Raw genomic sequence first — 17,052 nt, forward strand, 5'->3', positions numbered from 1 at the left:
TCCCTGGAAGTGTTCAAGGCCAGGTTGGATGAGGTTTGGGGCAACCTGGTCTAGTGCAGAGTATCCCTGCCCATGGCAGGGGGGTTGGAACTAGATGGACTTTAAGGTCCCTTCACATTCAAATGATTCTATGATAAACCCTTGCCCAAACCTTCCCATTTTAGCTGTCCCTCCTGGCTCCTTGGAGTCCCAGACTTTCAGGGCAGGTGTTACTTTTCTGTCTTGGATTCCTGCTTGTGCCTTTTGCTTTCCAACTTTTCAGCCAAACTTGAGGTGGCTGCTCAGGTTTGGCTTAGCGTGCTTTTCTCTTCCTGAGGCCACCCTGACCTTACACTGAAATACTTTCTGTTTGCATGAATTCAACCTCTTTGTGACTTTTGCTGATTTAATGCATAGCTTTACGGCCACAGGCTGACAGGGACGTTTGTCAGTGGGATGCTATGGTAGGCAGGGCTCAGCCTACCTGGTCTCGCTGGCTCACCCAAAAGCCAGGGCTCTGCAAGAAGCTCAATATCTGCAGCAGGGAGACTGGAAACACACGCTGTGTCTATATGGTTCACCCAGCTGTGATATTTGCACGCTGCAGTCTTGTAGATCCTGTAGATAGAGCCTTGCACTTGCTAGTTAATAACATAGGGCTTGTGTTAATACAACAATGTAGGGCACTGGATTTGCCTTGATACGAGCAGATTTTAGCTGCTTTTAGCTGCGAAAGAGATTGTCTAATGCTTACTTAACTTAGAATCACAGAATCATAGAATGGTTAGGGTTGGAAGAGACCTCACAGATCATCTAGTTCCAACCCCCCTGCTGCTGGCAGGGACACCCTCCACTAGACCAGGTTGCCCAAAGCCTCATCCAATCTGGCCTTAAACACTTCCAGGGATGGGGAATCCACAGGTTCTCTGGGCAACCTGTTCCAGTGCCTCACCACTCTCACAGTAAAGAATTTCTTTCTAACATCTCATCTAAATCGACCCTCCTTCAGCTTGAACCCATTCCCCCTTGTCCTGTCACTACGCTCCCTGATAAACAGTCCCTCACCATCTTTCCAGTAGGCCCCTTCAGAAACTGGTAAGCTGCAATTAGATCTCCCCGGAGCCGCCTTTTCTCCAGGCTGAACGATCCCAACTCTCTCAGCCTGTCCTCATAGCAGAGGTGCTCTATCCCTCCAGTCAGCTTCGAGGCCCTCCTCTGGACTTGCTCCAACAGCTCCATGTCTCTCCTGTACTGGGGCCCCCAGAGCTGGACACAGTACTCCAGGTGGGGTCTCACCAGAGCGGAGTAGAGCGGCAGGATCCCCTCCCTCAACCTGCTGGTCACACTTTTGATGCAGCCCAGGACACAATCTGGCCTTGAACATTTCCAGGGATGGGGCATCCACAGCTTCTCTGGGCAACCAGTGCCAGGGCTTCACCATCCTCACAGTAAATAATTTCTTCCTAATAGCTCATCTAAATCTACCCTCTTTCAGGTTAAACCCATTAACCCTTCTCCTGTCACTACATGCCCTTGTGAACAGTCCTTCTCCATATTTCCTGTAGCCTCCCTTTAGGTACTGGAAGGCCGCAATAAAGTCTCCCCAGAGCCTTCTCTTCTCCAGGCTAAACAAGTACTCTGGGGTGACGCTGGATAAGTGTGGATATGACCCTGGAGCTATGAGACCCATGATTGCTGGAGGATGGCAAGGATGCGCCAGTGCATCTCAAATGGGAGAAGACACCCAACTGGCGGCTCCTGAATGGCTCCCTTTGTACAGGCTTTGTCTGCAGATAACATCAGATTTGGATTTCAGAGCTCAGCCCAGCAGATTGCTATTGATACGGAGCAGGCACAGGGTCCTGTGCTGCCGTAGCGTCAGTAGCGATTGAAACAAACCATCTGAAACATGCCTGCTTGGAAGGGATGCATTAGCATGTCTTCCTGCCTGGGAGATTGAAATACCACTCCTGGTTCTAACTGGGACATTTCTGCCAGTCTGTGGGCCGTGCAGAGCCACACAGAGTTTGGGCTAACCCCGAATGTTCTCTTTAGCCATCTATTTTTCATCCGTGAGACACCCTGCTCGGCACTTGTCCCCTACAGGGGGGACAGCAGGGTTCAGGTGCAGCGTATTTGTGTGCACTTATCTTTTCTCGCTTGCTTTTTGTGCAGATACTCCAGCAGTGCCTCCTCTCCGGCTGGTGAATGGTCCTACTCGTTGTGCCGGGAGAGTTGAGGTGCTTCATAGCCAGCAGTGGGGGACGATCTGCGATGACAGCTGGGACTTGAGCGATGCTGCAGTGGTGTGCAAGCAGCTGGGCTGTGGGACGGCCATGGCCGCCCCAGGTTCAGCTTATTTTGGAAAAGGTTTTGGCCGTATCTGGTTGGATGATGTGAAATGCTCCGGTAGAGAAGCAGCCCTCTCTGAGTGTGGGGCAAGGCCTTGGGGAGTCCATAACTGTAATCACGGAGAAGATGCGGGCATCGTATGCTCAGGTAACCTTCATCCAGGTCCCTTCCTACAAGGCATTAATCGATACTAAGCTCCTAGGCTGGATGTTGGGGCTGGTTGTCCTTTCTCAGTCTACCTTTCTTGACTTACACAAGTACTCTGGGGTGACATTGGAGGTGTGGAGTCAGAGCTTGGTGTTTTTAGGGATGATTCCCATCCCTCCATGTGACATTTTCCCTATTTGCATTTTTTAAATATCAGTAAATATTGTATGAACACTAGTAACTTTCAGGGGCTTGTCACGCTAAAGCAAGCTGCTTTTACAGGTCTCGATTGCATACGTTTCTTTCCAGGTGGGATCTAAACCTCACTGATGTTCCAGAGTGGAGAAGAGAGATGGCATTGCCAGCCGACATGAGTACGACGTTCATCTAACCCAAACAAAAGCGATTTCTGAAGTCCAAAGAGCATGCAGTACAGAAGCAAACAACTGAGACTCAGATCTATCACACTGAAATGCAAGCACCCAACTGACGTGCCCAAATCAGGGGCATCTTTGCCGTGGGAACCTATTCAGTTAATGGAGAGAGAGGCATTTGCATGGGGCAAGACAGCCCAGCTGCCCTCTGAATCACCTCAGATGACTCTCACTCCCCTGGCTGTAGAAGGAGCTTTGCGTGATGGTGTATCTAATTTGGGCACCTCTGTGGATGCCTGCACATGGTTGCACTGGCCACAGTTCCTGCCACAAGACAAGTTTTCAGGCATCTTCTCTCAGGGGTGGAGAGGGGTGGAGAATTTGGGGAACACTGTTGACCACCTGAAGTCAACTGGAATCCTCAAAGCATCTCATATTAGCATGCCTTCCCTGCCCAATAGGTCATACAGTTCCCATCTCAGTTCATCCTCTCCCGCTGATATTGCCTCTAATCCACAAAAGTCGTCTTGTGCTGATTGTATGGATACAGAATATAAACATTTGGCTCTTGCTGTATGGGTTTGGACAGCCCTGAGTAGCCAGTACCCTCCCCCCAGAAGTGTTCAGTTACTGCAGTGAAGTCCTCACGTAGCTTGCCCTCTCATAAGACAGACCGAACCATGTGGCCCTCCAAGCCTTAAACCACTTCTGTGCTTCCTCTCACCGTCTGTTTAAGGAAAAAAAAAAAAAAAAAAAGTAGACATGTACCTGAACTTCGTGTTCTGTGAGTCTGTGTGATGCTCAGTGTCATGGTCAGATCACCACCAGCTTCACCTCATCTCTGTCCTCCCCAGAGCCACACTGAACTAGGGCACCTCCCGCAAGCATGATGATATGAGCTGCTTTAGACCTGCTTTGGAATGGGATGAACTGGTCTGGGGGTAGGTGGGGGAGAGGACCCAGTCATCTGTCCTTCCCGTAAAACTAGCTTGAGATGGTCAACTAACTTGGAGGTGTTGATATTGAGCTGAAGAACTTTGCTCTTTGCTGGGGGTAAAGCATTTGCAGTGTGCCGATGGGCACAAAGCACGTTGCTTTTTGGAAAGCAACAAATCGCAAAAAAAAATCTCTGTTGGAGGCTAAGTCTTGATTGGTCATCACTGAAATGGGAAATTATCCCGTTGTCAAGTGCCAGCTTTGGTCTGTGGGAAAACTGAAGGAGGAAAAGGTGAATTGTTCCCTATGGAGGGCAATTCCCCTTGGTCCGTTCCAAGGAGGGACAGACAACCCTTCCTGGATAAGCTTGTGTTGTGCAATGTTCACATCCCAAGGCTCTTATGGCTGCCCTTGTTACTGATCTGAATGTCAGCGGAGGCAAATGCTTCTCTGCAGAGCTGAGAAATGGCATGCTGCCATACCACTGGTATAAATATTCATTGTATTCGTTCATCACATAGATAGTCATCATGTTGGAGCAACAGCTCTCTGCCAGATATGTGCTCAGGCAGCAGAGGTCCACGAGCAATTTATGAGACAGCCATGTGTTCCGTTTGAGGGGAACTTTATTGATCCTTTGAGATGTTTGCTTTTCAGTGGGAATAATGTGTTGAGCTGGGTTTTCCATCAGTGCGGTTATCACCACGTTTGTAGATCCTTCAAAGGATGAGAGGGAATGGTTTTGCCAAACTCTGGATCCCGTTATGGCACACTGGTGGTTCTGCAACATCCCTGCCCTTTGCCTTCTCGGCCGAATCTTGCTGGCCCATCTTCCTGCAGCAAGACGAGCACGACCCAGTGGGGCCAGTCTGGCAATCACGGCGCTTCTGGCTCCTCCAGGTTCTTGTTAACTGCAGAGAAGGGGAACAAGGTAAAGCAAAATCTGCTCCCAGGAACACCCTGACACCAGAATTCCCTCCCCAAAGTGACAAGGACTCTGCTCCCAAAGGGAGTCCCTGGGTTGGGTTATAGAACCTGGGGCTGTCGGGAACCCAACACCTGAGCTTTGGACAGGGCCCTGTGGCAGCAAGGACAGGGCTGCATGAAGAGCAGACTCTGACCCTGATGCACAACGCACTGCCTCCTCCAGAGGACTGCAGCACGTGGTCCTGACAGCATGACCCGGTGCAGCACCCAGGTGAAATCCAAGCCCTTACAGCCCTGCTCATCCATAACAACACCAGCCAAAGACCCCCAGGGATTCCTCCCTTCACCCATGCAGGGCCTGTCCAAGCTTCTCTCCCACGAATCAGGGCATGAGAAGTCAGGAACTCAGCTCCCAAGAGCTCCAGAGAGTCCAGCTAGACATTTACTGAGTATTGATGATGTACCGATACAGAGGCATCTCGCCCCAGAAACCGTTGCCCCCACAGATGCTCGTCATTACCTCCAGCCCCAGAAGCTGCCCTACCTTCCCTCTTTCTGCCCTTTAGGAGCCTTGCCCTACACAAAAGTCCCTTGTCAGCATCTCCCCAAGCAGGATCCACCCCATAGCCAGACTGTCACCGGTGTGTTTCCCCCCGCTCTACTGATGCCCCTCTCCCACCAGCTGGTCCCACCACATCCATCCTAACCAGACGCTCTATATTCCTTACGGCTCTCTGCTCTATCCATTTCCCTGCCTCCACCAGCACTATCCTGAGCTGGGGGGAGCCCTCCTCCCTTCTGTCCCCTGCAGCCCAGCCTGCTGACTCTGCTAGAAGTGTTTGACCCTGTCCCCACATCACCTCAGATGCCACGGTGACGGGTAGTTACCTGCACAAACAACATCAGCGTCCTCTCCGTGATAGCAGTTGTGTTCACCCCACGGCCTGGCCTGACAGTCAAAGATGCTCTCTTCCGTCCCATTGCATTCGACATCATCCAGCCAGATGATGTCCGACCCTCGTCCATAGCGGGCACCTCCCAGAGCTGACAGCGGTGACCCGCAGCCCACCTGCTTGCACACCACCTTGGCGTCCTTCATGTCCCAGTGGTCGTCACACACACTGCCCCACCGGTTCTCATGGAGCACCTCAACTCTCCCAGCACACTTGTTTGGGCCATCCACGAGCCGGACAGGCCCCTCCTCAGGAATGTCCACTTCTGCACCAATGCCCAGAAAATAAAGGTTAAGGGAGCCTCCTACACACCCCGCTGCCTGTGGAAAGCTTGCCTGCTCAGTAGAGGCTCTGGTGTCTCTGAGCACACCGGAGATGTGGCAAGGGATGGGCTTCTCTGGGGTGGGGAGGAAGACACAAAACCCAGGGAGAGGGGCGGTGGGAAAGAGCAGGAGGAAGCTATCCTGGTCTTCATGGATGGCTGCAAGCTCTACTGTGTGTCTGGTTCAAGGAGTCGGCTGATGATAGTCATCCTGCAGGCCAGAGGTGGGACAAGGGACCAGAGCACTCTCAGGCAGGAGAGGATTTAATGTTGCCCCTGGGTCAGGTACATCCACGTTTCCCCCCCCCCGGCTCAATGGGTGACCACTGCACTGCTTCACAGGGCTGGCACCCAGCAATGGGATGAGTTATTCAGCTGCATCCCTCTCTTCCCACCAGTAGACATCCACAGAACCGCACTGGGGCCTAGGACCAGCCCTGATTTAGGCAGGGGGCATGTGTGTGGTGGGATCTGCCCTTCCTACTGCCTAGCATCTGCAGGATGGGAGATGGAGGGGGGTGTTACCTGAGCACTCCACACTAGCATCTTCCACATGATTGCAGATGTTGTCTCCCCATGGCTTCGCCTCGCATTCGGTGAGGGACGCTTCTGTCCCTGTGCAGTTCACGTCGCTCAGCCAGATTTGGCCTTTGCCTTCTCCGTATTTCGACTCCCGAGGAGCTGATAGTGCCGTCCCACAGCCCAGCTGCCTGCACACAACCCTCGCCTCCCGTAAATCCCACTGGTCATCACAGACGGTCCCCCAGACGTCCTTGTGAAGCACCTCAACTCTCCCAGAGCACGGATTGGAACCATCCACCAGGCGAATCTCAAGTTTGGTCATGTCTACATCTTCTGGAGAGAGCAGACACCCCAGGTAAAGGCAGGGAATGAGAAAGAGGGCTCTTCTTCCCCAGTGAGGCTTTCTTTATTGCCAAACGAGGAGGAAGAAAAGCCCAGGGTATTCTAGCATCCCAAGTCTTTGGTGGTTGGGAGCTGGGTTTTGAACTGGGAATGGCCAAAAGGCATAGGTGTTTGTGGGACCAGAAGGCTGTTTTGAGATACAAATCACAGGGTTCATTTTCAGACATAAAGGGAGAGGTGTAGCCCCCCCCAAATAACCTACCCCAGCGCATTCATGTTCTGGGTAAGTTTCCCCATGCTTAAGGCCAGTGTCTCCCAGCAAACGCTGCTACAAGGCCTGGAAGCAGGGAGGAGAGAACTGAGACGTTTCTACCCATTCCCCAAGGGAAGGGCTGGGTTTGCTCAGCTCTTGGCAGTGACTGCTGGGTGCTGTTGTGGACCTACAGATAGTCAGCACTCGGGAGTGGAAGGGACCTACTGAGTCCTGTTCCTGCTGCTGAACCCACCAGGACACGCCATCTCCCTCCAAACTTGGCTCCAGCTGCCAAACCTCCAATCACAATGCTGTTTGCCACCCTAGTACGAAGAACCAAATCTCTCCGTATTCCCTTTGCAGGGATCTGGGGTGCTGTAGTGCAAGAAACTCACGGACTGAAAAGTGCCAGGGTCTGAAACCCTGAAGCACCTCCACACTGGCTCATGGAGCCAAGGGGACCCCAGGCATTCCTCCATCTCATGGAGATCAGATCCCAGCATCAAGGATATCCTGACTTCTGGTTTAACGTTGCTAAAATGAGCAGCTGTTTCACCAATGGTTTGGATCAGTTACTGCTCCTAGACCAGGTTGCCCAAAGACCCATCCAACTCTCTCCGCCTGTCCTTACAGGAGAGGTGCTCCAGCCCTCTGATCAGCTTCGTGGCCTCCTCTGGACTCGCTCCAACAGCTCCATGTCCTTCTTGTCCTGGAGGCCCCAGAGCTGGACGCAGTACTCCAGGTGGGGTCTCACCAGAGCAGAGTAGAGGGGCAGAATCCCCTCCCTCGACCTGCTGGTCACGCTGCTTTTGATGCAGCCCAGGACACGGTTGGCTTTCTGGGCTGCAGGTGCCCATTGCTGGCTCAGGTTGAACTTTTCATCAATCAACAACCCCAAGTCCTTCCTTCTCCTGGGGGCTGCTCTCAGCCTGTAGTTGTGCTTGTGAATTTTGCCTAGCGGTATTTGTACAACTAAGCTAGAAACAAACAGGAAATGCACCCCCCACCCCCCACCCAATTTCCCACCAGACACCAACTATTTAGCATTTGAGAAATATTAACACCGTATGTTCATTGAGGCTGAGGCACTACTGTGTAAGTTATTGGTGCTGCACATGTACGTGTGTTGGGAAGTTCATTAGGAACAAATGGCTGTAAATTTGTTTCATTGAAGTCTTTAGCTATCTTAAATTGGGCGTGCTGTGTGAGAGTGAAGACTTCTACTTGTTCGGCACCTTTGAGAGTTTGAGGCATTAAACAGTTCATGAAGGAGTTAAGTCCTATAGTGTAATTGCCAAAGTAGCTTTAAGTAGACACTGATTTGTTTACAAAACTTGGCTTTGCACACAGAAAGGGGTTTGATTAGTGCAGAATGCTTGATCCTTCATATTAAAACATCATGTTCTAACGCATGCACATTTTTGACATCAGTCATTGCAAACGTTACATCCCTCCGGCAAAGTAGGAAAGGATTTTTCTCTATAAACATCAGTTTGTAAGGGTGATGAAAGGCACAGGAACTGATCGTCAAAAGTTATGGCTGTTGGAGGTATGTGCTGTTTGCTGATCACTAGGTGAGGCTGTCTGCCAACTGAGATAAGGCAACGGCACAATTTTGCCAAGGGCTAACAATGGCCCAACTCTTATGACTTGTTTAAGTTTGGTATCAAGAGTTATAACCCTTTTTTTTTTTTTTAGGGCTGTAAAGCTCATTTGCTTTTTCAGTTGTAAACATTTGTTGAGTGATATTTTTCAGCCAGATTTTGATGACTGACATCTTCTAAGTTCAGGTGCAGTCATCTTCTTGTGTAAAAAATAATGCGATAGATTACTACGCAGGCAAAACGTATTGTGTTAGTATTTGATCTTCTCTTCCACTTGAGGAAGATACCTATTGAACAAATTACTCATCTTTTTTAAAAAGCTCTCTAGTGTAAGTTACACATTTCAATTCAGGAATTTAGTTCTCACTTCGAATACATGACTTTTAATTTCTTCAAATGTTAACTCCAATTCCTGAAGCATTAACATCTCTTAGTGTGTTCTTTTGTTTGAAGCTCATTTTGTCACTAGATCTGCTACTGAATTTGCTTTAAATGTCTCTACCTCAGCTATGTTCCCTTTAAAGAAATACTCACCCACTTACCCAAAAGCTCATCATTCTTTTGGATGAGGTGGCCTTTCCTCTTCTTGATGTGCTTGAGGTATCTTCCTGTGGCCTTAAGTTCCTGAGAGTAGAACTGCAATGGAGAGGGTCATTTCAGGTGCTCTCAGAAGTAAATGTTTTCTTTGTCAAGGTAAATAGCATGTGAATTCCTCCCTATTCTCCCAGCATCACTCACTCTGGTGAGGTTCCTCAGGCTTTCTCTGGGACAACAGACCTGTCATTATTCATTACAGCTCTCCTAAAGCTTCCAACTAACCAGTAAAACAAAGCAAATCTTTGTCAAGTACAGAACAGCTCTGCAGAAACAAGATGGGTTCCTCATTCTTGAAGCATATCTTGGGAGAAATCAAGTGCCACATCCTTTTCCATGAGCACCTTGCTTTGGCTGAGGTTCTGGCACTCCTCTTGCTTAGGCCTCCAGCAGTGACAGCAAAAACCCTCTCCCGTTCTGCTCACAGAAGCTTAATGCTCAAAGGAATAGCTAGTGCACACTTACAGTCAGCCTCTTCCTGGGAGTGTGCTTGGATGATAGCGAATAAGGGCCAAAACTAAATTGGGGCATGAAGCAGAAAGTTGCCAATAAGGAGCTGCTCAAGGACATAACTGTACCCATGCAACCTGGGTTTGTTTTGTTTGGTTTTGTTTTTTTCCTCTGAGCACCTGGAGGGCCATCCTGACCAGCACGGCGTCACTCCCATCTCTGCTGTCCCGCACTAGACCAGCAATGACATGCTCTGTGTTGTAGCTGTTATGCCATGTTATGCCTCATGGATGACATCTGTGTGTAGATGGAGACAGCGAGCACTCACCTGTGAGATCTGCAAGCTGGAAAAGGGATGGCGGAGGAGAGATCCATGAAACTCTTGCAAAACCTTCGGAAACACCTCTCTGCAAATAACAGCCCATTCTTAAGCGGTGATGAGGATGATACCAAGAAGGTACGTTGGTACTGGGGTGTGGTGAAACATTTACCAGCTCTGAAGAAAGGCCCTGGACAAACAGTGAGGGCTAATGTTTGGCTGGGGTGTGTCCAGACCATCCATCCCATCAACACTGTGCTTTTGTTAGCCACCAACTCATTAATTCCCAGACTCCGTTAGTAGCCTGCCTCTGCCTCTTTTTCTACATCAACTCGTGACCCCTCTCTGAGTGACACAACTGAACTGGCATCCAGAAACAGTCATGGGAGAGGGTCACAGCAGGCACACAAGAGGTTAATTTGTAGGATAGTGGAGATGGAGGGCAGGGTTCGCCAACTCTTGGCTGATGCATCACCCGAAGGCAAGGTCTTTGGTATGCGTATGCATATCTAGCCTGGTCGTGGATGAGGTGAGCTTTCCTGAAGCTGCAGAGACTTTCTAGGTCTCTGTGTCTTGACTGACCCTTTTCTGTATGAATGGGAGTCTGCCCTTAGGCTGTCTTGTATGCAGAATGGATGGAGTCCTACACGCTGAAGTTTTGCCTGGAAAAGAAGCCAAAGAGTTTCTTCCATCTGCAGAGCAAGAAGCTCCTCGGATGCTCATCCACCCTCTTCCAGCAAAAGTCCTGCTTGCAGATAGCCCACCACAGACTGGAAGTACCAGGGCAGAAACCCAGGGATGAGTGGCTACAGACACAAGCTCCAAATCCTGCCAGAGCAGAGGTGTGGAGGTGTTCAAGCTCTGGACCTTCACTTCACTGCGCATCATCACCACGTATTGACAGGTGTCCAGGTACAGCTCATTTTTCCAGGTTCTCTTGTCAGCTTAGTTACACATGTATGTGTTTTGTAGCATTCAAATGAAAAAAAGAAGAAATTAATGGTGAGACTTGTAATGGTGTAAGCATATTTGGTACTAAGGGTTTTTTGGGGGGCAGGGAACTTAATTCCAAGAGCACATTTCATCGCAAAGCAATAGTCGCTAATAAAACTTTCATGCTTTATACAGAATAATATCTACTGCCCTGGTCATCAGAGACGTGCAGTTGTGGCGACTGGCTGGATGAAAATGAACACTTCATAAAGGGAACTGCACATCTCTAGGGAAAGCATGCCATTTGTCAGAGATAATGCAGCTTCCCGTGACCTGCAGAAGAAAAGGGAGGCTCTTCCTGGCTTCCAAATCCACAAACAGCAGAAGTGTTGGCAGAAGCAGAGCTTGCTTTTTGGCTCACACCACGCTCGATGCACCTCGGCTGAGGTTGCAACTCCCTCTGGTGGGATGACGCTGTCTTTGCATGGAACATTTTGTCAGACACAACAGCATGAGTTTCCTTTTAACCGCCCTTCCCCGTGCCTTTTCACTTGCTAAAACTTCCCCTCTGCAGTGTGCGCACGATTTTAATGAAGGGATTTGTTGGGGTTTTTTTTTTTAGTCCATCGAAATAGCCTCAGAAGAAAGCAATGCTTACCAGAGTGGGGAGGTTTTACATTTTACATTTCACATTGATTTATACACAGACAGAGACTGCTATCAGTTTGGGGGGGGATACATATTTTATCTTCTAATATCACCTGGAGGACCACCTTGACTGTTACAGCAAAATCAAATGTAACCCAGACTATTGCTGCTAAGGACGACCATTGTATAGTCCTACCCCTGTGCTAGTTAATGTTTATCCAAACAATGTACTAACGAAGATGTGATTGTCAAGAAGTAGAAGTGTAACTGATAAATTACTAGTTTGACCACCAAGTCTTGAAGAATCATTTGGACTTGCCAATGGTACCGGGAAACTAGGGGAAAGGTAATTCCGGCACGGGGAATTGTGACCACCGACCCGTGGACCTCCTGCCCCAATTATCCCACCTACTCAAAAGAGAAAGGTGGAGAAAAGAACTGAGCATGTGTTCTAGTTTGCATGCTAGACAAAGAAATCTAACCCCATCATTTACTAGAACATCAATGCATATGTATTAGAAAGATGAATGTGTTAATGTTGTATGTATAAATAACCCCTGTTTTGGAGTTTTGGCGTGCCGTCTTTGGACAGACACCCACATCTGCACAAATATGCAATAAGATACTTCTGCTCTGTGTGTATATTGGTGTGTTGCACACCCGGTAAACAAACCCCAGTTTTAGGGCAACATGGGGAGAATGTCTTGTTGGAGCTGCAGCAGCAGAGGAATTGCACGGGCCCCTGGAAAGCGTGATGTGTTCGATTTCTGTTCCACTTTATCACAAATGAGTTTTCTTTAACAAGACTTCACTGCTCTGTTTCTACTTTAATTCATTTTAAAGTGATAACTTTGATTAAGTAACTAATTTTGATTCATTCTAAATTGCTGTGGATTCTGGTTTGGGTAAGTTTGGGATTTCTTAGTGCTGAAGAAATTAATTTAATATAGTCATACCTCATCACTATGTTATAAAAGGCTAGCATGCATAAATTCATTCTTAGCTTTCAAATATTTGATCTGGAATTGTTGTGTGTTAATGTTTTTAATACTTGTCAATCTGTATAATCACAGGCTTTTCCTTAAAGTTTAACTTAAATGGCCTGGCTGCAGTTTAAAATCCTTTCTTTTCTTTTCTTTTTTTTCTTTTTTCCCCAGTAATATGGATGGGTTTTTTTAAGAAGAAGATTTAAAAATATCTAACACTTAATATTTTTTTCTGTTTGTTTTCTCTATATCTTAACTAAGCGAACACTGCTTACAATATTTTAATGCCTTTGAGTATGATGATCTATGTATTTCTAAAATACAGATGATGCCATTTTTTAACTAACAAATTCATCCATGCCAAGGTGTTTACAAACATATTTGTTACCTAATGTTTAATAATTATTTAGGCTAGTATGCTTACTTTTTGGAGGTGGGCAAACCTACAGTTATTTATTAACTGTTGATTATATAAAAAAGCAGATAAATTTCTTTTAGGGCTGCTCTGAAAAATGCAGATACCCACTCAGATTGCAAAGAAAGAAAAAATGGTAATACTTTGAGGTTTTCCCTGTAGTCTTTAGTTTTGCTTAATTTATTTCTTAACTCAAAGCAGGGAAGGTGATGGGTTACTTTAATTTCCCACTTCCACCATTAACCTCCTACCCGGAGGTGGGTTAACATTCCTCTTTGAAGTGTTTAAACATTTCTTAATCCCATTTTCTCTCCTGTTTGCTTGGAAAACAAAGCAGAATCGAAAGGGAAACTGCTGCTTTAGTTGGTTGTCTTAAAAAAACAAGTGTCCTATGCCGCTCAAAGCCAATATTTGCCACTTCTCAAACTCTGCACACTCCTCATGGATTTATTTTTCAGTCTGCTTTTATCAGCATATCGCATTACCTAAAGTTTTCAAAAGAGCAGTCCTTTTGCAAGAAAGCTGAATACTTGCTGCACTCCTAGGGGAACATGTAGAAAATACTTCTAATTTTGCCGATGACTGCATGGCTGCCGTATTTACAAGAGGCGTTGGTTGCTTCTAATTAATGGCATTAAAGTTCCCTGTCCTTGGATATACAGCAGACCATATAGTGCCTCAGTGGAGGAAGGACTTCTGCTCTTCCTCTCCATGTACTGCAATCATGGAGGTTTTTAATGACAAAGAAGATCTGCCCCATTCCTTATTGCTGTAGCAGCATCTCTGCCTTTTCTGGAGGGACTTTTTTTTCTTTTTTTGTTTTAATAAGCCATTTTAATAATCCATTAAAAGATTAATTAAAAATCCATTAGGCCATAGAAAGTAATCACTATGCTCGGGGAACATGTTTTTATGGCCTCCCGAGAGAGAATGCAGGGCACAGACATCAGGTCCCAGACACAATATCTTTTCGTCAACTAGTTTCTTGATCGTTCCTTCTGTGTTTATATGGCACACATGCTAATCCTATCCGACCCTGTCTTCTAGACCAAAGCACATATTTTCCCCAGGGAAAGGCCAAGCCCAGCTGAGGGACAGTTCACACCAGAGCTCACCCCAGACAAGCTGCGTAGAGAGGTATCAGACTGCTTTTGCCTCTCTCAGCTCTGGCTCTGTTGTAGACAGCTCTGCTCTCCCCATGCACACACTTCCCTGCCACTCCCCAGTGCACCCAACATGTCTCATCTTCATTCTATAGAAAACAACTCTCTGGCAGGCTTAAAAGAAGTAATTCCTACTACTTCGACCATTTTGAGCTGAAAAACAATGCAAATATATCCCCAGGCGTGGAACAAAGACCCCACCAAACCAAGCACCATGAAGAATGAGCATAGCTAGTCCACTTTGTGTGGTGCTAACCTTCAGCGGTGTGAACATGAGCTGGTTCATGCCTTGGCTGCATGGAGTGGTGCACAGAGGCACATTTGACACAGCAGGTCCGATGGCGAAACTCAACAAATGCTTGAGTGTTCACCCCAAGAATGCCAGGGATAGTAAAGCTTGATGAACACAGCAGGTCTGATGATGAAATCATCCCAGGCCAGACTAATTTCTATCTATGGCTTTCCTAACCTGATCCCTGGCTCCTCGGACAGTTTCTCTGTATTCTTCCCAGGCTACCTGCCCTTGCTTCCACCCTCTGTAGGCTTCCTATTTTGTTTGACTTTGCCCAGGAGCTCCTTGTTCATCCACGGGGGCCTCTTGGTGGATTTGCCTGACTTCCTCTTTGTTGGGATGCATCGCTCCTGAGCTTGGAGGAGGTGACCCTTGATTAGAAGCCAGCTGTCTTGGGCCTCTCTTCCTTCCAGGGCTTTGTCCCATGGTATTCTACCAAGCAGATCCCTGAAGAGGCCAAAGTCTGCTCTCCTGAAGTCCAGGGTAGTGACCTTGCTGCGCGCCCTCCTCACTGCCCTGAGGATCCTGAATTCCACCATGTTGTGGTCACTGCAGCCAAGGCTGCCCTTGAGCTTCACGTCCCCTACCGGCCCCCCCTTATTGGTGAGAATAAGGTCCAGCATGGCACCTCTCCTTCTGGGCTCCTCTATCACTTGGAGGAGAAAGTTGTCATCGACACATTCCAGGAACTTTCTGCATTGCTTGCACTCAGCTGCGTTGTCCCTCAAGCAGATGTCGGGGTGGTTGAAGTGCCCCATAAAGACCAGGGCTTGTGAGCATGAGGCTGCTCCTATCTGCCTATCTGCAGGCTTCATCTGCTCGGTCCCCCTGGTCAGGTGGCCTGTAGCAGACCCCCACTATGATGTCCCCTGCCCCAGCGCTCCCTTTAATCCTGACCTATAGGCTCTCGGTGGGCTCCTCGTCCATCCCCAGGTGGAGCGCCATGCACTCCGGTTGGTCATTGACATAGAGGGCGACACCCCCTCCTCATCTGCCCTGCCTGTCCTTCCTAAAGAGCCTGTACCCTATCATCCCAACTCTCAAGTCATAGGAGCTATCCCACCACATCTCTGTAATGCCAATAAGGTCATAGCCTTGCAGGCACACACACATCTCCAGCTCCTCTTGTTTGTTCCCCATGCTCCGTGCATTCGCGTAGAGGCGTTTCAGTTGTGTGCCTGATGAGGCTGACTTATTGGCTGGGGTGGCTGGAATTCTTTTGGTGTATTCTCCCAGTGTTATCCTGTTGGTTCCTGCTGCATCTGGAGCCCCTGGCTCGAGCTAGGCTTCTCCTCTAGGCTTCGAGCGTGCTGTAGTGCATCCAGCACGTCTCTCAGCTGTAGGCCGAGAGCCCTTGCCAGTGCCCCGTCCCGCCAACCTGGGCACATTCATCCCACAACATGTCGCTGGCAAACCTGATGTTATCCCTCTCCCCCTTCAAGCCTAGTTTAAAGCTCTGTCAATGAGCCCCGGTAGTTCCTGGGCAAAGATCCTCTTCCCCCTTTGAGAGATGAATCCCATCAGGGTTCATCAGGCCGCCCCATTGTCAAAGAACCCAAAGTTGTGGTGTTGACACCAGCCACGGAGCCATGCATTTATGGACTGTCTCTGCCTGTTACACCCAACATTGCTGCCCTTAACTGGAAGGAGGGAGAACAATATTACCTGCGCCCCCCAAATCCTTCAGTGACTGCCCTAAGAGCCTGAAGTCCCTTTTGATTGCTTTCATGGTATGTGTCTCTGCTTCATCCCCACCCACATGGAGGACCAGCAGTGGGTAATAGTCAGAGGGCTGTACCAGGCTGGGGAGTTTCCTAGTGATGTCCTTGACATGGGCCCCGTAGCCCACGTTATCAACAAATACAGGTTTGTTGGGATTAACTATCAAGTGAGTAATCAACTGTACAAATATGAACCAGGAATTACTGGCTGGACTTCCCACAAGCAGGAAGAACCCAAGAATCAGTATCAAAGCACAACAGGCTGTGGTGCAACAACCTATGGGTATTGCGAAAAAAGCAAACTTCACCTGAGACTTGTGGACCAGGAGGTCCACCTTATCATGGTATAGCTGGGCCAGCAGCTAAAACAACTGCACAGCCGCTCGCTCACTGCCCCCTCCCAGTGGGGTGGGGGAGAGAAGCAAAAATGAAAAAAAAAGGTAAAACTCATGGGTTGAGATAAAGAGGGTTTAGTAGGACAGAAGAGGGAGATGATGATGATGATGATGATAATAATAATATTCTAAATAAGTGATGAACAGCACAATTTCTCAGCACCTGAAGTTGATGCTCAGCTAGTTCCCAAGCTGCCCTGCCTCCTGGCCAACCCCCCCCGTTATATACGGAGCATGATGTCATATGGTATGGAATATCCCTTTGGCCAGTTTGGGTCAGCTGTCCTGGCTGTGTCCCCTCCAGCTTCTTGGGTGCCCCCCACCTTCTTGTTGGTGCGGCAGGATGAGAAGCTGCAAAGTTCTTGACTGCTTGGCAGCAACTAAAACCATCAGTGTGTTATCAACATTATTCTCATCCTAAATCC

At 48.3% G+C, this 17,052-nt stretch overlaps 2 protein-coding genes across 2 annotated transcripts in view; one reads left to right on the forward strand and one right to left on the reverse strand.

Moving 5' to 3' along the window:
- Positions 1 to 17,052, forward strand: part of LOC142598991 (scavenger receptor cysteine-rich domain-containing protein DMBT1-like) — an 87,489-nt gene that overhangs the window by 28,028 nt on the left and 42,409 nt on the right. The window contains 1 exon segment of the mRNA XM_075738502.1: positions 2,164 to 2,478. Within this exon segment, the coding sequence (XP_075594617.1) occupies positions 2,164 to 2,478 (315 nt within the window).
- LOC142599006 (CD5 antigen-like) lies at positions 4,397 to 6,872 on the reverse strand. Its single transcript, XM_075738534.1, has 3 exons — positions 6,516 to 6,872; positions 5,604 to 5,933; positions 4,397 to 4,699 (listed from the first exon to the last, which is right to left on the reverse strand). The coding sequence occupies exons 1-3, from the start codon at positions 6,832 to 6,834 to the stop codon at positions 4,665 to 4,667; spliced, it is 684 nt and encodes a 227-aa protein (XP_075594649.1). The 5' UTR covers positions 6,835 to 6,872; the 3' UTR covers positions 4,397 to 4,664.

This window comes from Balearica regulorum, chromosome 33 (assembly GCF_011004875.1).
Source record: "Balearica regulorum gibbericeps isolate bBalReg1 chromosome 33, bBalReg1.pri, whole genome shotgun sequence".
NCBI classification, from domain to species: Eukaryota; Metazoa; Chordata; class Aves; order Gruiformes; family Gruidae; genus Balearica; species Balearica regulorum.

Excerpts from the sequence above, each read along its gene's own strand:
- LOC142599006 (XM_075738534.1), bottom strand. The coding sequence starts at position 6,834 with ATGACCAAACTTGAGATTCGCCTGGTGGATGGTTCCAATCCGTGCTCT. Across the intron at positions 5,934-6,515 it reads TGCTAGTGTGGAGTGCTCAG|AAGTGGACATTCCTGAGGAG; the intron begins GTAACACCCCCC and ends GCATTGGTGCAG. Across the intron at positions 4,700-5,603 it reads CGCTGATGTTGTTTGTGCAG|TTAACAAGAACCTGGAGGAG; the intron begins GTAACTACCCGT and ends CCTTCTCTGCAG.